The 23863-nt window shown below is 33.6% G+C and overlaps 1 protein-coding gene across 1 annotated transcript in view; it reads right to left on the reverse strand.

The window, feature by feature from the left end:
- The window catches only part of MAN2A1 (mannosidase alpha class 2A member 1), a 170003-nt gene that overhangs the window by 74706 nt on the left and 71434 nt on the right, over nucleotides 1–23863 (reverse strand). Inside the window, exons 6-12 of the mRNA XM_017527221.2 lie at nucleotides 23036–23209; nucleotides 20188–20374; nucleotides 16108–16285; nucleotides 9662–9864; nucleotides 6275–6457; nucleotides 1140–1254; nucleotides 671–738 (exon numbers count right to left, since the gene is read on the reverse strand). Of these exons, the coding sequence (XP_017382710.1) occupies nucleotides 671–738; nucleotides 1140–1254; nucleotides 6275–6457; nucleotides 9662–9864; nucleotides 16108–16285; nucleotides 20188–20374; nucleotides 23036–23209 (1108 nt within the window). The remainder of the gene's footprint in view (nucleotides 1–670; nucleotides 739–1139; nucleotides 1255–6274; nucleotides 6458–9661; nucleotides 9865–16107; nucleotides 16286–20187; nucleotides 20375–23035; nucleotides 23210–23863) is intronic.

The raw sequence follows: 23863 nt of genomic DNA on the forward strand, positions 1-23863 counted from the left end.
GTGCAATGGCGCGATCTCGGCTCACCGCAACCTCCGCCTCCTGGGTTCAGGCAATTATCCTGTCTCAGCCTCCTGAGTAGCTGGGATTACAGGCACGCACCACCATGCCCAGCTGATTTTTTTTTATTTTTAGTAGGGACGGGGTTTCACCATGTTGATCAGGATGGTCCTGATCTCTTGACCTCGTGATCCACCCGCCTCGGCCTCCCAAAGTACTGGGATTACAGGCGTGAGCCACCGCGCCCGGCCCGATTTTCTAATAATAATAAAGTTTCTTCTTTCATTTAGAAATGAAAAGCTTGAAAGGTTAATCAAGAAAGAATATAATCTAAAATTAATATTACAGAGATAAGAAAATGCTTTATAAGCCACATATTTATCATTCTATACCTTATTATTATAACAATTAACATTTATCACCTTATATCAGTGATAAATGTTAATTGTTATAATAGTTTGTTCAGCGATGTACTAAGCACTGTGTTAGCTACTAGTACTGAACATAACACAGTCATGGAAGAAAATCCATATTTTTAGGAGTTTTTAAATTACTAAATTGATTAAATGGAATACTGCCTTAAAATATACGCTAACTGAAGACCAGAACCATAAAAACAAAAAATATTAAGCCAGAAAAGTGGTAAACATTTATAAGAAATTATGAATTTACCTTGGCTCCGCACTCAGCCTTATTATATTTTTTTGTGGCAGAGAATCCTGTGATTTTTGTTTCAAATCCTATAAAAATGAACAGTAATTTTTAAATTTTACTTAACACTCCATGGACTCATCCTGAAACCAAAACACTATTCAAATTCAAGTTCAGCAAGAATGGATTAAGATCTTATAAAAATTTAAATATCAAGGGGTTTCTAATTAAAGCCAAGCAAAACAACTAATTATAATGCCCAGTTGCCTTACTAACATCTTAATAGCTCTAAAACACTATATATTTCACATACTTTGAAATATTTATAGAAAAGACAAACATATAGGTAATTTATATTAAGTGATACAAATTCTTTCAAATGTGCAAAAAAATTATATTTCAATGGCTCTCATTAAGCTTATACTCTTTTCTAATTCAAGAACAATATAATCACATATTTTTAAGATGACTATAAATTAAATCAACTAACCATCTCCAGGAAGGTATCAGAAGAGTAAGAGTCATATGTGAGTTTGTCTTTCAAAATAAGAAGAAATGCAGAATTTCCAATTATCTTCTCCAAAACCATTAATGAATGAAAAAGTCTGTAAACCAAAAATTTTATTAGTCCGAGAAATAATTTAAAAATCTGCATACAATATTTTCAGTTTCATTTCTAATAGCCAAACCACCAGTATCTTCATCTTGTATTCAAAGAGAACAAACCTGCTCTTTTTTTCTCCAGAACTAAGTACTTAGAAAAATAGCTAATCAGAAGATATCATTGACAAGGATTCATTTAAAACTGAAAGCTTTCTGGACACACCTGAAATATATAAACATACTCAAACTACTTACAGTTTCTATGAATATTGCACCAAATAATAATATTCAGTAGACTCACTCCAATAACCTTAAGGCATTCTGTCAAAAACCAATTATTTGCTACTTTAGAAAAAGCTCTAATAAGGGTTCTAAAAACAAAGAAAAACATGAGATAATTCAGTTCACAAGAAAATTCCACCAGTATAAAAGTCATACCCCAAGAATTAAAATAGATATTTTAATTTAGTTTCATGTTCTTGTTCAAAATAACAAGGAGGACAAGAGCTTTTGACAGATGTGAATAATAAAGTTGTCTTCATCCCTGTTAATTTTTTTGGTCAATGAAATTACTAACTACATTGAAATCCTACAAATTGTATTTTTATGTCTAAGGATTCAAAAGTCTACTGATTCCAGATCGATTCTGAAATACATCCTCAGTACATCACCAGCTACTGCTGAAGCCCTACTCATGAAAAAAGAACTTGCTTGAAGATTTTTTTTTTTTCAAATTCAGTTATGTTTCTTGAAGGCTTTACAGGCCAGGCATCCCTAGGCAAATTCATATTGGAGAAGTTTGTAGAGAATCCTCGCTAATGACATTTTCAATTATATTATTTTTTCCAATACAGAAAGCAACTTTAGATCTATGCCTTAAAGACATTTTCGTTGTCATGCAACAATAACAACAACTAAAAAAAACCTGTAAAAGAAGTAACTTCTTTCTGTAAAAAAATATATATTTTATTGAGTTTTAGGTTTTGGGGCACATGTGAAGGACATGCAAGATTGTTGCATAGGTACATACATGGCAATGTGGTTTGCTGCCTTCCTCCCCATCACCTATATCTGGCATTTCTCCCCATGTTACCCCTCCCCAACTCCCCACCCCCCACTGTCCTCCCCTAGTTCCCCCCAACAGACTCCAGTGTGTGATGCTCCCCTCCCTGTGTCCATGTTTTCTCATTCTTCAACACCTGCCTATGAGTGAAAACATGCGGTTTGATTTTCTGTTCTTGTGTCAGTTTGCTGAGAATGATGGTTTCCAGGTTCAACCATATCCCTACAAAGGACACAAAGTCATTGCTTTTTATGACTGCATAGTATTCTATGGTGTATATGTGCCACATTTTCACTGTCCAGTCTATCATCGATGGGCATTTGGATTGGTTCCAGGTCTTTGCTATTGCAAACAGTGCTGCAATGAACATTCGTGTCCATGTGTCCTTATAATAGAATGATTTATAATACTAGGGATATATATACCCAGTAATGGGATTGCTGGGCCAAATGGAATATCTATTTCTAGGTCCTTGAGGAATCGCCACACTGTCGTCCACAATGGTTTAACTAATTCACACTCCCACCAACACTGTAAAAGTGTTCCCATTTCTCCACATCCTGTCCAGTACCTGTTGTCTCCAGCTTTTTTAATGCTAGCCATTCTAACTGGCATGAGATGGTATCTCAATGTAGTTTTGATTTGTATTTCTCTAATGACCAGTGATGATGAGCATTTTTTCATGTTTGTTGGCCTCATATATGTCTTCTTTTGTAAAGTGTCCTGAATGGTTTTCCCTAGATTTTCTTCTAGGGTTTTAATGGTGTTAGGTCTTATGTTTAAGTCTTTAATCCATCTGGAGTTAATTTTAGTGTAAGGTGTCAGGAAGGGGTCCAGTTTCTGCTTTCTGCACATGGCTAGTCAGTTTTCCCAACACCTTCTTTTTTTGCAGAGCATTAATATTTTCTTCAGAGATGTAAGTGCTCATTATCAATGTCATTAAATAAATTTACATGGCAAATCTATAATTTTAATACTACAATCTTATGGATTTGAGTTCATGCCATAATCTAATTAAATTTCCCAATACATTCAAATGTTTTCCTAGATAGAGTTAAGTGTTTTCACCATACTAAAACACCACATGAATGAATATGGTTCAGTTATGACAATAAGACCCTCAATCTAAGTTTATTTCTATTGTCTACAGGACTGTCTTTATTAGGCAGCCTGAATCTGCAGTGGAAAAGTCATGTTCTCCAACACCTAAAACCACAGATGTATTAAAGAGTCCTAATTAAACTGAGCGAAAGCCAGGAATCAATGTTTGCATACTAAAGGCACACATGCAGCCTTCTCATAAGATGAGACTAAAGACTATAGTGTATCACTCCCCAAATGCTTTCTCGGGATGTATGGAGCTGTTTTGTTTAAAACAAAACTAAATGAAAAAAAGTACATTTATTTGGAAAACATTGGGTAAAACAAAATTCTAAATGTTTCAATATTTCATGAATATGGTTTTCAGGGCCTATAATTTCCAAACATGCACTTATCCTATTAATATGGAATACACTTCAGGAAGAATCACTTGGGAATCAGTTTCCTAGTTTGCTGCCATGGCTGTTTTATTAAGGATATGTTAGCTTGTCTGCCACTATATAGTTCAATCTATATTTTAGGACCCTCATCCTCACCCTTTGTTCTGTTTTCTCCCACTTACCTTAATTACAAGTTAGGAATAATTAGCAGAATTCTAAAACATTTCTCTCATTACCATTTCTTCTTCTCTTCCACATAAGCCACATTATCTATTAATACTTTTAACCCGCATGTCTATTACAAACATTGTCCCAATCCAATTCATTTTTTCATGAAATGATTAGAATTAATCTCCATATATGCCATGATGTATTCTTGCTTTCCAGTTTATAACTTTATAAACATTCAATTTATTGTTGAGACCATGGCTCTCAGAGTCCTCCTACTATGGCAGAGAAGAAAGAAGGGCCTGAAAGTCCGATAACACTGTGGAGCTGTTGTACCGGAACCAGTTATCTACAGATTTCTTTCATTTGACATAAAAACAAGCAGGACAGGATTTATTCTGTTTCTAGTTGCTATTACTCGTAGCTAAATGCACCCCTAATTCATGCACTTGTTCATAGGGACATTTCTGCCAAATCTGAACGAACAGTAGTCATCAATCCAAGTTCAAAGAACACCCAATACCAACTACCTCTTTGTTAATAATTCCCTAGCTTGTGTTTTGAAATTTCCTCCTTAAAAGGTCTGTGCTAATGACTTGGTAATTGTTGATGACTTCAATGAAGTGTGAAGTACTTACATAGCAAATTTACAAACGCCAAGTACAATTTGAGAATTACTGCCTTTTCTTCTCTAACATGTAATTCTGCATGGGGAAGTTTTTAAAAGCTAAAAGCAATACAAAACATATGGAGAACAAATGATGGCTCTTCCAGAAAGGTCATGATACAAAAAATGTTCTGTAGCCACAGATCAATGACCTATAAGCAAATCTCTTTCAATATGGCAGCCAGAGACAGCAAGTAGGCAGTGTAGGAAAATGACTTTTCCATGTCCTCTCAGGAGCTCTACCCTAGTCTGATTCTAAGTCTCATTTTTAAACTCTTAACAAACCAAGCAGGCCAGGAGCAGGTGAGAAGGAAAAATGGAGGATATGGCCTTACTTTCAAAAATGCTTTCTGTGGGAGAAATACCATCTTTATCATCTAGTGAGCATTTTCTGCTTTAACTCCAGATCAATATCAATAGGTGGGTGTCAAATATACTTGCCGTAAGAAAAATGGAGAAGATATTCAGGATACTACTTTGAATGTATTTTTTAAGGACTGAAGTCCACTAATGAAACCCCAAGAATATCTTTTTCCCCCAATTTCTAGAAAGTCAGTCAAAATATTATAACTAAAAATTTAATTAACATTTATTACCATTAGTAATGTAAGATCTGAGTCAATTTTTTAATATTGTTTTTATTTGTTGTATATGCTTTTCTCATCCAGGAGTAGTAATAAGGATATTCACTTTTTAAATCTATTCTTTAAGAAAATCATAGTATATTTTAAATTATTTTAAAATACTATCAAAGCATAACATTGTGGATAAAAAACAATATCAGGAAGAATAGTCTAATCTACAGTAAATAAAATAGTCAAAACTCCTTCCCTAATCTGGGAATCCCCCTTTACACTGATCCTAATGAATGAATGGTCATCCAAACTCTGGCATGAGGATAGAGAACTACCTATTACAAAAAGTAAGGTCTTTTTCTCATTAGGAAGCACTGTTTGCCAAGTCCTCTGCTATCTCAGACCATGCCTATACTCATTGTTTCAAATTCTTTAATATAGAAATAACTTAGCTTCTATTTCCTTACCCATCTGACAGCCCTTCAATGAGTTAAAGGTGGTTTTGATATCAACATCCAGGTCATCCTTTCTCATCCCCAATGGCTTGTATTATCCATATATGATAAGGTTTATAAGTCTTTTTCCTTCCTGGCTATATTTCTCAGCTTATTCTTTTATGTCAATGTACCTCTTAAACAAAAAAGAAGTATACAAGAACAACTGGATATGAATTAGGATGAGATTAAATTGACATACAATGAAGTAGGAATCTTTATCTAGATTATAAGTATGTTTTATTTGATGCCAAGTCCTTGGTCAAGAAGATAACCCCAATCATCACACTGTATTTAATAAAAGACAGGATCAGCTTTAAACAGCAGTAATAGTGTTTTACTACCCTATTTGCAGAAATGCACTGCAATAAAAAGGTGGCGCAGGTAGGACTCTGTCAACTGATTTCTTAAAAAATCTTTGAATATTGGTGCTGTTTTGCTATTGCAATACTTAGGAGTGATATCATTGTTAATGCGGTTTGATATGCACTAACAACTTCATCAAAAGATATAATTTTATTACCCACACTTTTAAAAGATTTTTTTAAAGATGATTTTTCTATAATTAGATTACCTGGTGCCATAATCCACAACCACCCAATCTTTTGCAGTTCCTGTGATAGCATCATGATGTTGAAACAGTCCCAAATTCCTTCTGGCTTCTGTCAGTGCCGTGTAAAGTGACGATGAGAGAAATGTATTTATCTTGTATTTGTGAGCTTGTCTCAGGGCGAAATAGTAAAGAATTTCAGCAGCCCTAATTGCATAAAAGTCATATTTTAATTTTCAAACAAACATTTTAGCTTATAATCTGAAACATGTGATACTGATACTTTCTAAATTTTTTAAATCCATAATTTCAGTACAAGCAATTTGTGAAAAAGATATTGGTAATAATAATTCATATAAAATGACCAATGTATCCTTATAACACATTTACATTCTCAATCATCGAAAAATACCACGTCTACACTGGTATCAGGGTTCCTTGTTCTAGATGATCCTGGAAAGAAGCCAGTCCTGTTGGCAGCAAGACAGGCTTATTTATGTGTAACACAGTGAAAAAATATCTGGACACAGCAGTAAAAGCTGGTAAATATCTCTGTCCTTTCTTCTCTCGAAGAGCAACACACACATAGGCCATGAACATCACCAGAATGTCATTTACTCTCACATATATACATTAAGAGAAATGAAAAAGAAACGCATGGTCATGTGAGCAGAACAAGCAGAGAAGAGAGGCAGAAAATTAAGGCCCAAGAATAGCTCAGAGGCAAGGGTTAGTTTCAGTTTTGAATAATAACATACAAAAGACATAGAGAATTTAACAATACAAACTGAAAAATGATAAACAGGATGTCAGCGGGGCATGGTAGCTTATGCCTGTAATCCTAGCATCTTGGGAGACCAAGGCAGGAAAATCATTTGAATCCAAGAGTTCGAGACCAGACTTGACAACAACATAGCAAGACTCTATCTCAGCCAGGTGTGGTAACATACACCTTTAGTCCTAGCTACTCAGGAGGCTGAGGTGGGAGGATCGTTTGAGCCCAGAGTTTGAGGCCACAGCAAACTAGGATCATACTGCAACACTCCAGCCTGGGCAACAGAGCCAAGACTCTGTCTCTTAAACAAAAGCAAAACAAAAAAGATGTCCTGTGTAGTATATTTTTAAGGAAAAAAAACGACCTTTATTCTAAGAATAGCTTTCATATGGGGGCTATAATTTTCACCTTTTATGTGTCTTCATCAAAGGATATGGCTCGAGGTAGGTTTTTCTTGAAAACTTTTTAAAAGGAGACATGGTTTGATTAAGTAAAAAGTATAAGAAGGTTCTAAACACGACATATGTTTTAAGGACAATGGAGAGAGAGAACCAAGACAACTTCAAAACGTATCAAGATTCAGAAAAGAGGAGACACTGGAAACACTTTTTTTGTTTGTAAAATGATGAATTTCTCTAAACTGTAGAAATAATCAAAGGACAGTAAACAAACTCCACTTTTAAATTCTAGCCCTTCCAAAAATATGGCATAAAAGTCACTAAGCTTGAATTAACTAAATTGTGTATATATCCCCATGTATATCCATGGCAAATATTCCTGGTTTTAAAAGGAGTACATATCTATATACAGATGTCCCAAATGTTAAAAAGAAGATTTGGGAAATACTGTTTTCTTTATACTTTTATATTTTGTCTACATTTTACAAATGAGCATAGGGATGAAATATTACTGTTTTCAGACAAACTTATGTGCTAATAAATTAATACATCTGAAAAGTCACAACTATTGTATGGTTTTTTTGGTTTGTTTCAGTGCAGCAGAATTTTCTAAATATATTACTAGCAGTAACCACAATGCCTTGAATATGTTCAATAAATTAAGATAAACCAATATTCTTTTTGCCACTAAAAAATACTTGACACTTAAAAATCACTAATTTGGTGGTCAAAAAGTATCTCTACATTATTGAGAATATACTCCACTTTATAACAGAAAAGTTTAAAACAGTGTAACAGATAACTGGTTGACATTCTATAGTGTAAGAATGGATAGTCGTTATAATATGTAAACATTATTTTAAATTTAATGAGATATAATACATTACCACAAACAGTTATTTCTTTGTGTTAGAAACATTCCAATTCTACCCTTTTAGTTATTTTGAAATATATAATAAATGATGAATGTACAAATTATGATTTGATTATTATATACTATACGCTTATATCAAAATATCACATGTACTCTATAAATATGTACAATAATATGTATCTAAAATAATTTTTTAAGTGAGATATATATTTTTTGGCATATACCAAGTAACAGTAAAAGGCTAGGCTTTTGAAATAATAATATTTAATAGCAGCACAATATTAACAATAAACAAAAACCACCACCATATAAAAATGCAACTCTTAAGAAAATTCACAATTTTTAATAAAAAGCCTTTCCAAAATGTACTCAATGTCCACTACTATGTAAAAGAAAGTAAGTACAATCTAACTCAAACATCAAGATTCATCATAAAAATGAACTACTTTACTAGGCTGTACATAGAGAAAGCCTTGGGAGCCTCTGGAGTAGTTTAACTTTATCAACAATCAGCCTCAGTTACTTACGACCACGCTCTCCAATATCGTAGCCATAGCCACACATGGCTATTAACATTTAAGTTAATTAAAATTAAATGGGCACATTTCAAGTGCTCAATAGTCACATGTGCCTAATGACTACCATATTGGACAGTGCAGAAACAGAATGTATCATTACAGAACATTCTATCAGCGATTGAAAGTTCTACTGGATAGTGTCGGGTTAGTGTTTTTGTGTTTTCTATGGACTTTTCTGTAGGGTCTTCTCTGTATCCATTTACATTCTTAATCACTATCTGCCCCATCAGTTATTGTTTTTTCAAATGTTGTTCTTCTATGCAGATAACTGTACCTACAGAAGTGTGCTTCAAGTAAGAACGAACTGAGATAAAGCCTAAAGTTCTCCCACATATAAAATACATTAGTTTGGGATTGTGAACTTTGAAGCTCACATTTGGCTGCTGAGAGACCCTATTTGCTTCTGTGATGCTCACCTACGTTTCCAATGAGAAGCCCAACAGATTACTAGCCAGCAGACACTCATGATAGCGTCACTGAATATTAATATGGTGTACAAATAACACAGTATATTAATTAGAAAAATGCAAAATGCAGAATACAACTCCTTAAAAATCTAATTAAACTACTTTTCCTTCCAGAACAAAAACTCATGTAATAATTTGATTATAGTTTGGAGACCTCTTTCTGATTGCATTAAGATTTCACAATTACATTAAATGCTTAGAGCTTAACACTACATAATGTACTACATGAATGATGTATATTACGCAAAACTCTACAAAAAGGCTATGATAATATAAAGAAAGTGAATAAATAGATGTAGTTATAGAAAGGTAAAAGTACCTTAAATGGGATTCCAAGATTCTATCCATTCGTTTGTAAAAGGGTCTGGATGTAAAGTAGCCACTCCAGTAATGATCATCTCGATCGGCATAAGTGAAAAAATCTCCACTTAGAACAGGGAACATCGATTGACCCTTCTCTCCCTGAGTTTCATCTGCTTTATCCAGTGCATCAAAATAATCTGATAAAGTTCCAAACTGTATCTAGTTAAAAAAAAAATACACTTCAATTATTCATTTCTACCTTAAAATTATTTACTTCTTAACCTGTTAGGAAAAGTTAATAATAAATATTTAAGATGTGTTTCCAAGTTAAGATGAACATATAGTTCAGATTTTACAAAAACCAGAAGCAGGGAAGAAAATAATAGTGACTCTTTATTTTACTTGCATTAAGGCCCAAATTAAACTAAAGGAAAACGTATACACTTCAGCAGTTAGGAGAAGGGCTATTTAGATCTACAAATCAGTGACTATGAAAACTCCTACATGTATCTAGAATTTCGTAGTGTGCAAGGATTTGGCATGGATTAATCCGGATGAATGAAAGATGAGGGCAACAGCAAAAATAAAAGACATATTTTGAGCAAAGTGTTCCAGAAGTCTAGAACAATAGTTTCATTAGCCATAAAGTCTAAAAGAATAATTTTGTTAGCCATAAGGTATTTCATATATCATACCCTCATCTATATCCCTTTTCCCCCAGTTGAATTCTTGTGAAGCAGAAGGGACTTAAGAAATAGGAGGTCATTTTTTTAAAAATGAACTTACTCTACCAGTAGGTAACACTGAGTAGAAGTTAAATACACAGAGTGACAAGAATGGCAAGTCTGACTGCTTAAACATGCTGGTCTTTCTGACTAACGATTTAAATCAGTAGTAAGAAATTCATTTTTATGAGTCTAAATCATTCTACAAATCAAAGACAAAAGACACTACACCAAATCATGTAAACAGATATTAAAAGACAGTCTTGTCAAAAATAAATAGATTATTTAACAGGGAATGTGTTCCTTTTAATAGAAAGATGCTGATTTTGTTGTTTCCTACGCGTATACATACACACAAACACACATACACAAACACAGATATTGCAAGTCATTTTGATCTAGCATAGCAATAGCATAGGTTTGAATTCCATCTCTACCATTTATCTGACATGTGTTTTGAGCATATTACATAACTTCTTTGTCTACCCATGTTACAGTAAATAGGGCTCTAAGTAAAAAGCTTACAATCATGACTGGCAAATAATGGTATAAGCTTTAGCTATCATTTCTTCACTTCAAAGACAAAATTTCAACTGGAACATTTACAACAATGATACTAATTAGGCAAATAAATATAAGTGATTGTAATCTAATTGTGCTATAAGACATTTTTACAGTAAAATAGATTATTATTTCTAAATCCTTATATTTATATTAAAGATAAGCAATTTTCAACTATTCCCTACTCTTATCTTGGCTTCACTAAAATACAGTGTGGATTCTTCCCACTTTACAAATTTTATGAATTACAGTATTTCGACTTTTTTTGACTTGTTTAAGAAAACAGAGTGGCCAGGTGCGGTGGCTCACACTTTCCAGCACTTTGGAAGGCCAAGGTGCGTGGATCACCTAAGTTCAGGAGTTCGAGACCTCAAGTAAATCTATTTGTGCCTCAAATTTCCTCATCTACAATGGGAATAATCACAGGACCTACCAGAGTATGTTCAGATAACTAAATAAGTTAAAAAAATTACCTTAAACAATTTACAGCAAATAATAAGTACTCAATATGTTTTAGCTAACATTAAGAATATTATTACTCAGAAGCATTAGTAGGAAGCAGACTCGTGTGTGAGTGTGTGTGAGTGTGTGTGTATGTGTGTAACCATACAAGAAATGAGAGCCATAAATAGAAGGAAATACGCATTAGCTTCATATTCAGCAGGTACAGATAAGCTCAGGAAAGTATACATAATAAGAGTGACAAAATATTCTATGATCTATATATTTCTGAGTCTCACTTTCCTTACCTATAAACAAAAGATTTTACTTAGATAATAAATATCCTTTTGAACTTCAAAGTTTAGAAATCTATGGCACACTACAGATTTAGTATTAACAACAGAGTATACCCTTTGAAAATATTTCAATTAATTTTTGATATGAGCCAAGATAAAAATACTTCCTTCCCGGCAATGTCCCAGAGCAAAGTTTAGGTAAGTAGCCTAGTAGCCTTCCTCAAAAACCTAATTCAATCTCTGAGAGTAGAAAAATAACTCAGTACCTGTGCTAGAGAATTTTTTAAAGCAATTATTTAAGTAAATTTCTCTAGAAAGTACCTTGGTAGCTCATAAAAAGTAAATATTTAAGACATCTTAAAAAATAACCAAGTAAAAATATTCACATGGTTTTTACATTTAAAGGCAACAACTTCAATCTTAAATATAAGAGCTCTATCAGAACAACACATAAGAAAAATTACAAAATTATTAAATAAATGGCAAAGTGACTGTCTTGGCTAGGCCGTGTCAATTTTTCAGCCATCTAAACTCAGTTATTTTCTTTTATTGTTCTTTTCATTAAAAGAAGTAAATTTATGCTTCCAGTTCAGACAAACTAACTTTAAGTATCTCACAAGAAACAGATATAACTGGATAAACTATAGAAAGAAAAAGCTTTGAAGACGTTAAAGAACTAAAGCAGCGAGAACTTAAGGGACAAAAATTTTGGAGTGAAAGAAAATGCATTAAGGTGGACCCTATTACTCTACCAAATTTTCATCTTTGGGTACTGGTCCAATCATTTGCACAAGACATAAGACCTAATAGAAAGCAATGTCCTAGAAGAAGAAAATAATAAAATTTAGTATCTGGTCATGAAAAAACACTCTGTAAATGAAGAATATAAGGAAAATTCTATAATCTCATAAACGGAATCTACAAAATTCTACAGCAAACATTACGACCGATGATGAAACAATGTTTTCTCGCCTAGAAAATTGTCTGCTCTCACCACTTCTACACATTATATGAGAGGACACAGCCATTGCACATGGTAAGAAAGTAGATTGAAAGAGTTAAAGCTTTGGAAAGAAAGAATTAAATATGCCATTATTCATGCACAGGAAATCCATAAGGAATCTACAAATAACTAAAAATAATAAATAAATATAACAAGGTTACTGGATAAAAGGCTAAAATACAGAAGTTATTCATACATAGGAAATCCATACGGAATCCACAAATAACTAAAAATAATAAATAAATTTAACAAAGTTACTGGATAAAAGGCTAAAATGCAAAAGTCAATTGCATCAATACACAAAATACACCATACTCATCGATTAGATGGCCCAATAATTGTAAAGTAGTTAATTGTGCTCAAATCAAACCACATATTCAATGCAATCCCAATCAAAATCCCCCTCAATTTTTTTTGGTAGATATTTAAAGATGACCTAAACCTATCTACATAGAACTACAAAGGTTACTAACAGTAACCAATGTAATCTTGAGAAGGAGAACAAAACTGGAAGACTTTTACTATTGGATATTAAGACCTATTATAAAACTATAGTATTAATAAGACAGTGTGAGATGAGTCAAATAGATGAATAAAAGTGAATAGAGAGTCTAGACACAGGTCCACACACAAATACAGTCTCACTCATGATTAATGACAAAGATGACACCAAGGTGCTGTGGGAGAAAGTATGGTCTTTTCAATAAATAGTGCTGGATATCTATATAAGCCAGAACACATCTTGATTCCTACCCTCACACAATTCACAGCAATCCATTTCAGATAGATTATAGACCTTTACTGTCTTGAAGGCAAGACAGTAAAGCTTCTAGAGGATAGCTTCATAAGAAATATAGTTTCACAACCACATGATAAACAAGAATTTCTTAAAAAGAAACAAGTTCTAAACATAAAAAAAGTTATATTTAATTAATTAAAATTAAGAACAACTGTTCATCAAAAGACAACATGAGAAAATGAAAATGCAGGCTATATAGCAGGAGACAACATTTGCATAACTTTTATCTGAAAATATATACAATTCAAAATGTACCAAAGACCTATAAACAGTAAGAAAAAGACAATTCAATTTAATTAAAAAATCATCAAAATACTTAAATAGGTACTTCACAAAAGAGGATACCCAAATGGCAATAAATGTATGAAAAGAGGCTCAACCTCATTAACCATGGAAGAAATACAAGATAAAACCACCCCATCTATCAAAAGGATAAAAATTGAAAACAAAAATCCTGACAATACAAACTGAGAAAGGGTGTGGAACTGAAACTGTCATACAACACAACAAATGATGCATCTATTTTTGGAATAGTTTGGCAATGTATACTAAAGCTGAACATGTGCATACTCAATGCGCCAAAAACTTCCATCTCATTTTATAACCATATACAAGTAACCAAAATATGCGCAAAATATTCAAAGTAGCCTTATTTGTAATAGAAACCGGATAACAATCCCAAATACCCAATAACAATATAATAAATAAACTGTGGTGTATTCATCAATAAATGAATACTAGAGATACTATACAGCACTAAAAAGGAATGAACTACTGCTACATGCAACAGGATAAATGGATCTTGCAAACATAACGTGTAAGGAAAAACCCTGACACAAAGTACATGCATCTAGTTCCCATCATATAAAATTCAGGAACAGGCAACACTAATCATGGTGACAGACATGAAAGTAGTGGTTACTTTTGTAGCAGTTGGTGATGACTGGAAGGAGACTGAAAGATAATAAAAGTTCAAAGCCTTAATCTGGATGGTAGTAACATGCAGACTTTTAAACTTGTAAAAGTCTATGTACACTTATGGTTTGTCCACTTCTGTGCATGTGGCACTTCAATTTTTAAAATTACTTTTAAAAAACTGTTCTAGTAGGCAAAGAAAGGAGGAAATAGGTAAAATACTAAAATCAGGATCTAATTTTTCTGTCAGACAGGAAATGAGGTGCTTCTAATGATAAGATCCTCATCTACATACTCCCTCCTCTGAACATATATTCATGTATGAGTATCATCTCTGGGGAAAACACAAGCATAATTTAAACATACCCCTAGGCTTCAAGTTCATAATCTAACAAAAAATCAGCTGCAATGATCCTGAATAAAGTTGATACTTTATTAGGTTTATTTATCTATTTGATATTACTTAGGTTTAGTTAATAAATTTGAATTCTTACTATATAAACTATGGTTCCCCATTAACTTTCAAATTTCCTACATAGTAACATCACTTCCTTTCTATAGTATTTTCACAGATCTTCCACTTTGACAGGTCAATATGTAGAATAATAAACATGCTGAATAATTAATTTTCTTATGTAGAGTCTCTAAGACACATTTAAAACAAAAAGAGACTTTAATAGACTATTTTCCCAATACAAAGAAAGGACAAAATTTGAGGTGGTAGATATCCTAAATACCCTGATTTGATCATTAGACATTCTTTGCATGTATCAAAATTCATATGTGTCCCATAAATATATATAATTATGTATCAATAAATCAATTTTGTAATTAAAAAAGACTTATTGATTAAATGCAATATATGATTCTTATTTGAATTTTGACTCAAATCATGTGTTTAAAGAATTGTTTTTTATAAGATCAGGAAAATTTGAATCTGCCCAGATATATATTATGAAATTATTATTTTTTTTAGATGTGATAATGGTATTATGGTTATATTTTTAAACAGAATCTTTATAATTTAGAGATACACACTGAAATATTTATAGATGAAACTACACAAAATCCTGTGGGGAAGAGTGAGACAGCAGTGGGGAACAGCTGAAACAAGAGTGGTCTTGAGCTGAAGAATGTTGTAGCTGAGCCATGGATATGGGGAGAAGGGGGACAATTTTTGCTATTTTCAGAACTTTATGGTACATTTGAAATTTTCCTAAGGAAAAAAAGAGTAAGAACCACAGGCAAATTATTAATTTTAGAAGTCTTCTCACTTAAAAAAAAATGCTAGTATATTTATTCCCTGGACATAGGGCATTTGTTTGCAAAATTCATGACATGTTCATCTGCAGCTGCCAGTCATGCTACTAAATTACATGGATGCAACTGGCAGAGAGAAACAATTGACTTTCAATGTTGGTTTAAAAAAAAAAAAAAAAAAAACAGGACAGCCCTGAAGACTAAATATCACAACTTAGTAGGTACCTATTCTCAATCACATAAAAGCAAATTCCTCTTTAATCCCACAAGGAGTGGTAGGAAAGGTACAACTTGAGATATGGAACTATAGCATATAATAATTTTCTTCCTAATGGATTATACTTTTACATAAGAATTAAAGCACTGTGGTACAGGACAAAGAAACTAAGGATTTCTGTTATAGTCTAATTTAATAATAAAGGCTCAACTTCAAATATGGAATCATAAATATCTTCTCATTACCTTAACTTTAAACTTGGACTGAGAATTCATATAATCAAAAAGCTGCTGATAATTCTTAAACTGTAAATCCCATTCTGTGTATTCACAGTAGCGGAAATCATCTCCTAGTGGAGCCAGGAGAACTTTGGTACGAAAAAGCTTTGACTTCTTTCGGTACTGATCTAGTAGCATCCGAGCCCTACAAAAAAAAAAACAGAAAAGTATGAATTCGATTAAGAAAAGGTGAATGTGGCAACTGGCTAAAAGGGAAATAACTAAATTCAAAAGTATAACAAAAGAAATTATTGTATATTTTATCTATCTGCAAGATTAGTATAATGTAAAGACAGACTTTATCACACTAATTTTCATTATCCTTTAAAAATATTCATAAATTCTTATCAGGAGGAAAAACTCATAAGTTTCCAATGGATTATCTTTGGAGAAATATGGTCATATAACAACTTGGCATATAATTACTGAGGCACCAATGACTTCCTAAAGCCCAGCCACAGAGATTGAATACCAGATAGCACATGTGTTAAAATAATTTAGTCTAGTAAGACAATAAGGATTTCCCACATATACAGACTTTGAAGTTTGCTTTGTCGTATTCCTTTCTCTAATCTAATCTAAAATTATCTGATTAAACACAGAAAAAAGTATACTTTGAACGAAAACAAAAGGGAATAAATGTTACTCCATAACATTTTATAGAGCCATATTTCCTCTTCTAAAGAAAAAAATTCAGCCCACTTAACACCTGCCATCAATAATCTCAGTATTTGTCACAGTGTCCTTTCCAATACTGTTCATCAGGTAAGGATTAGGAGTTGAATTAACTATTTTGGTTTCTACCTCTCTGAGTTCTAAGCAATGGCTTGATGGAATAGCTTTTATGTTTCACAACCTATGATATTATTCTGCAGAATATCCTTGGGAAATCATTGAATTACGGCATTATTTAAGAAAGTCTGAGAATACAAACTAAGAAAGGGCTTGTGAAAATCAAATTATACAAGCTGACGAACCCAGAGCAGTTCACAATGTTTACAAAGACAAAGCTTAAGAAATTAGTGATTAAATGACAAGTTTTTTTAAATTAGTATTTTAATTTTTACTTCAAGAATAATCCAAAAGTAAATTCACATTCACAATATAAAAACTTATGAAAGAATATCAATGATGGAAAGACACATTTTATAAATATTATAAACATTTAACTAAATTTAAATCTCATATGGTTCTTTTGACATTTATAATATCTGAAATTGCTTTGCAAATATAAAATTTTAACAATAACATAATACCTTGGTGAGTAAAATATAACCATAGTATCTTTACATAACATATAATGTAACATATAATGCTCTTAGTTTTCTAAGATTAGCATTCAGCACATTACGTTATCTTTACTTCTAATTTACTAACATTCTACATTTACCAAAATACTTTAGGTTACTTACAATAAAAAACACATAAACAATGAGATTAACCCATAGAAAGAAGACTACCAAAAAAATGAGTAAAAATATCCACTACATAAATCACAGATACAAGATATAATTGAGCTCCAACTAGATTTCCTAGGCAGCCAGCATGAAAAAGGGTTTACTATTAGATATACACTATCTTGTATATATATGTGTAAAGCATATATAGAGAAGAGAAATCACATACATTAATGGCATGGTTTTACACTTCACATCTACCCTAAGTCTCAAGCCTGTCCAGAAAGTGTCAACACTGGGAAAGCCAAGTAACCAGCCTGTAATGAAGAACTCACTCACTAAATATAAAGTGAACCAACTGACCCAACATCACATTTGAAGACATACAGATATAATTTGATCCTGATTTATTTTACCATGTAACAAATGTCAACTTAACTGTATCCAAGAAGAAGAAAATCCCTGAAACATCAAATCATCTGACAGTCAATGGAAAAAGCCAACTTAAAGTATACAGTACTTATCCAAAAATGAACTTGACAAAGAATGGTATTTCTTTACTTGCAAAGTAGAAGGACCTGCTGAGCTGGACTTACCAAAAGATGCCATCCGTACATTACGGTTAAATTTCAATTTCTTTGGAACATTAAAAAGTAGAACAGGGCTGGGCATGGTGGCTCATACCTGCAATCCTAGCACTTTGGGAGTGCAAGGCAGGAGGATCATTTGACTGCAGGTGTTCAAGACCTGGGCAACATAGGGAAACCTTGTCTCTACAGAACGTTTTTAAAAAATTAGTTGAGCATGATGGCACGTGCCTGTGCTCCCAGCTACTCAGGGGGCTAAGGTGGGAGAACTGCATGAGCCTGTGTGATGGAGGCTGCAGTGAGCTGTGGTGCCATTGTACTTCAGCCTGGGTGACAGAAGGAGAACCTGTCTCAAAAAAAGTTGGGAGCTTGAAAGGTGCCAGTGAGCTGGAATGTCTGTGTTTGATGTCAATTCATGATCAGGTCAAAAAGAAGGTGATATATGGATCTGAAGTAAACAGTAGAGTTAACATTTCAAGACTTGTTGAGGAGTTTAAAAAGAAAAAAAAATATCTAAATAATATATAGACTCATTCAACAGTATGCCTCCAGGTGCCTGGAAATCACTTTCAAAATCACTGGAACTAACTGAGCACAAGGTATCATCCTGAGGGGCAATTGTTGAAAGGTTAGATGACATAGCAAAAGGATTATACAAAAAGCCTTCTTTTCCTAGATAATAGGCCTCAGGCAGTCTCAGCAGCACTCCAAGAAAGAGAGAACAAAGAGGTCACAATACCTAGGAAGGCACTGGGACTCCCCAGCTGAAACATCTGGTTAACTTTTAAGAACTTCCCCAACCGTGTTCACCTGAGCAGAGAGTAGCATAAACACCTGTAAATATAAACAGCTATTTGCCCAACTAGACAGGCCAGGGTGCCCCCACTCACCCCTTCCTTTTTACTACATCTTCTACCACACAATACACTGGCTTATTCTCTTATGCCTACTTAGCCCAACCCTAGCTAGAAAGCAGGTTGTTCATAATTTCTCACTAGTTTTCATGGTTGTAGGAACCAAGAAAATGAAACCAAGTCAATCCCTAACCTTGGGCAGTTTTTCTAAACAACTATTAAAGTCAGATTTTGATAGAAGGGCCCCATGGCTTTAAGAAGGCTGCCATGCTGAAACATCTTCATGTCAGCCACAATGAGAGGCTTACACTGAAATATCTTTGTGATTCTAAGGACTCCCTGAAGGTAAAAAAAATCTCATTTCACCTTCTTCCTCACACACATTATTTTAAGTAACTTTTCTTTTTAAAATAAACTGATTTAATAGTGAAAAACATTATTTATTTAATTTATTTAGTGGGCTATATTATTTTCCTAGCAGAGTTTAGTGTTTTCATATTATACCACAATGATTTATTTTAATACACTGCTAATTTTTAAGAGAAGAAATTAAACTTTAAAAGTACCAATATTAGAAACTACCCATAAGTTGGTTTAATGAGACGCTTCCATCATTAGCACAATTTTCTTCTAAAGAAAGGATTCATTCCTTTGATTTTTATTTAAATATATTTAAGTATAAATATTCCTAATTAAAGTTTACTTTAAGTCAAAAACATCAGAATGATGCAAAGGTGTATTCACCAGAGCTTAGAAGCATTCACTATTATTGAAATTGTTATTAAGAGAACAGATAATTATACTCTTTAGGTGTTCCATTTCAATAAATGTGTTTTTGCAGTTGAGTTGCTTTTCTTACCAATTTGTACAATAGGGACCAAAAGTTTTATTATCAACAAAAGTATATGAAATCAATCAAACACAGTAGAAGGCTTTTATAATAAGGGCAAAGGAAATGGTAGTAATAGTGTATTATAGGTGATCCATTATATATTGATCTTGTATTGTCCACTTTCCATTAAACTGCAACACATAACAGGCATAGTCAAGGCTCTGGCATTTTTAAGTTGCTTTAGATCTGGTTTGAATGAATACCTCAAGTAAGGATAATGCTGGCTACGGAAGCCCATTTGTTCAACCCTTCAGCAACTAGAAGCTGAGTGGCTACTTTATTCAAGATGCTGTCTTATGAAATATGCATTTTCATACCTGCTTTGGACATTTCCAGGATGTATTGTTTCTGGGGGGACTCCCCAGGGACAACCAAATCTGCCTCCAGGAAGCCGTTTAAAATCAAACTGGCAGCATATTTTAGGATCAGGTCCACAAGTGTGAGGGATGTCATAGCTGTAGAAGGGCATCATGTGGCATAAAATATCTGTGACAGATCCCATATCTAAAATAAAGAGCCAACACACAAACCTGCATTTATAAAATTTGTTTTCCCAAAAAATATTCAAAATGCCATTACTTTACACAAAGTAATGCTGATTTAGCTCTATCCTAAATCACCAGCCCCTTTAACTTCGGTAGGCATACCCCAGTGGCATTTACTGACCACCTGTCTGAAGGAAGATACTCACACATCTCATTCTCTATCTACCTCTTCTATCTAAGCATAGCAGAGACAGAAAAGCCCCACCATGAACCAGCGCCAGCTGACCTGGAGGGATACAAACTGAGCAGTAGTAAAAGTTACAACTGGCTCATCCAAAACCATGTCCATCCCTGGCTGCCAGCTCCTGCTGTATCTGTTCCCACTTCAGGTAACAGGATTCACTGAGAGAGACCATGATATTAGCTGCAGAGGCTGGGTGAGAAGAAGAAATGAAGAGAGTAAAAAAGGGAACTGGAAGAACAAAGGAAGAAGTGTGGGGCATAGATTTACAAAAACATTGGAGAAATTCCTTCTTGGAGAGAATTTCCTCTTGTGGTGAGCAGAAGATGTGCAACCCAGGAAAGTCTACAGTCTCACCCTATGTTTCCCAAGAAAGAGTCAGTCAATGGGACTTTTTACCAAGAAAGAAGCACAGGAAAAGAAAAGGTAATTTTCATAAAGCAAAACAAAAATAAAAACAAAACAAAACAGTAAGATATGGAAAATGAGCACTGATTCCTGATGTAGAATTATTTTTAATTAAAACCACAATGCTCTCACATGTTGATACCACTGGCCTAGAGAGGTCAGAAGCCTACCAACAAGTAAGACTGGAGGACTTAACTAGTAGTTAAAAGTTATCTTTGTGAATATGATCCTGTGCTTTCAAATAACCTCCCACCCTTTATTTACGTATGGATTTCCAATTTTCAGCAATGAGTATGTATTGCTTTTATAACAGAAAAACAAAAAAATTTTACATCTTTAAGAAGTGAAAATAACTGCTTCATTAAGAACTGGAACACACGGACAAGCTCAACTTAATTCAAAAACATTTTTTAAAAAGCAACATTGTTCAAATTTATTAAGTCCTAAAATATTCCAGTTTTATCCATTTAGTTAAAATAATTACCTGTTGTTTTCCAAATTTAAAACTATTAAAATCTATGTATTTCAGTGCTGTCAGTTGTTTCACTGAATCACATTCACAACTATGACACTGTAGATGCCAGTCACTGATGCTTACTATGAGCATATAGTCATCACAAAAAGTTGTCCCAAGTCCTAAAACTCTTCTCTCATATGGATAAGGGCATACTACATACCCTACTAACTCTCCTTATGCTCTACTCTTTTGCAGCAAATTTATATACTTAATTTTATCTGCTACATATGGCTGTATCTGTATTTTATCAAATTAGACTGGAATTTCCCTATAAGCAAGGATTATTTCTTCCTAGCAAAATATTTAAATATATAAAATACTCAATAATTTCTTACTAACTGATATTTATGGGCAATTGTTCGTGTAAGGCTTCTTCAAATTAACAGTTCTTTGATTTTCAAATTAATGTGCTCCTTAACATTTGATCAAACTACACAGAATGCAGTCCCCTACAAGTTCTTGTTCTCCCTACAGGTTTAATTTTCTAGAATTAAAAAACTGTATAGCTCATTGCTTTCCTTACTGAAAAAAACAGCAGTGCATATAAGAAAGTTACTGTCTAGATTTACAAATGATTTTTCTGAAACACTTAAGGGGTCTACATTACACAGGAAAACAAGTATAATGTAATGCAGTAATTTCCCAGCACTGTTTTATAAACAAAATAATTCTTTCAGATGAAGTCGAAAACACAGTGACAAAGGTTAGGAGCCTGGGCTTCAGGAACTACACATAACTAGATTCAAATCTCTGCTCTCTATCTACGACCTGTATGACGTTTGGCAAATGGCTTCACATATCTAAGCCTCTATTTATTTACCATAAAAAAGGAATTATATTAAAAAGGTTAAATGGGAAAGGATAAAAAACAGAGGTAGCATAATACATGGCCCATAAGAAGGGCTAGATAAAAAAATAGAAAATAAGGTGGTCTGAATTAGATGGTTGAGAAAGGCAAAGGCCTTCCAAGAGGCCTAGACCTCGTCTCCTCTCTCCGAATAAAGAGCTGCAGAAGTATGTCCTTAGAATGCCTAGGTGCCCACAGAACACAATGTGAAAACAAGTGATATTGTGATATTAGGGCTGTTTTAGGAGGACAGGATTAAGGCTTTCAAAGGCAATTCTTACAAGATGTAGAGACAAGAGAGAGAAAGAACAGTGGCTGAATATAAGATGTATGACTGGCTATCAGTTCTAAAGTATGTTCAACTTTGTGATAAAACATGTGCTTTCTGAAACAGAAGCAAGTGAAAGCATTATGGTAAATACTAACTCCTTATATTTATCTACTTTCTTCAGTCATAAAAAGATTCTCCTATGCTCTATAAATATTGGGATTATGAAAAGAATCTTGACACAAGTACATGGAAAAAATAATTACGAGAGTGAGTATCTTTAGGTAACCTGATTTTTCAAGACTGACAGTGAACAAAACCCACAGTGGCATAAGTTCATAACCCTTGTGAAATAGTATCTAGGTCAAGTGGGATCAACTTTCATCAAAACTTACATACCCCAATTCTGTCTCCAAAAAAACTCCAGTGTTTTATGCAGTGCAAAGTGTTTTTTAACCGCATAATGAACTCTCTGGATAAGCATATGAGAAAGTCCAGCACGGTTTAGAAGATAAGCCATTGTTGGTGAATGTCCAAACGGATCAATAGCCCAACCAGATCTGGGCTTCACTCCTGTGGATAAAGATGATAAGTGTTATTTTTTAAATTAATAAATGAAATAAAAATAAGTCACAACACATTGAGACTCATCGAAGTTGTACAGTCTCCTAGAGATATCAGACCAAGGACCTACCCAGCATTATCTTCTGCAAAGTAATCCCAGCAAGATGTCATGAAGGGAGGATTCCGCCACTGCCTATCCACCCAGGCAGGGAATACTCACGAAATTAATCAGTTACAGTTTAAATAAACACTGCCATCTTTTAGCCATTACCATCTTTTACCTATTATAAAGCCACAGTCATTAACTACAGGTAAAGAACAAACAGGACCAGGACCCTTCCTGCAAAGATCTCACAGTCCTGTGATCTGTGAAGCTGGATAACCCTGGAACTCACCGCTACATGATAAAGAAAAGTAACATAACTCATTTCAACTTATATTTCCCAACCGCAACATTATGGATTTTTTAGTCTGTCTTTCACATCTTACAAAAGCCCCAAATCCTCTTATGATACAGTGTCAGAATTGGCCAAAATAACTATACCATATTTCACTAAATCTTAAGACATTATGATGCTGGTGCTTTCACTCTATGTAGAAAGGAGCCAGTGATTTCTCATAGCTGGCTCACACCAATAATGCGACTACTGACTAAAGATATAT

This window comes from Cebus imitator, unplaced genomic scaffold, assembly GCF_001604975.1.
Source record: "Cebus imitator isolate Cc_AM_T3 unplaced genomic scaffold, Cebus_imitator-1.0 Scaffold46, whole genome shotgun sequence".
NCBI classification, from domain to species: Eukaryota; Metazoa; Chordata; class Mammalia; order Primates; family Cebidae; genus Cebus; species Cebus imitator.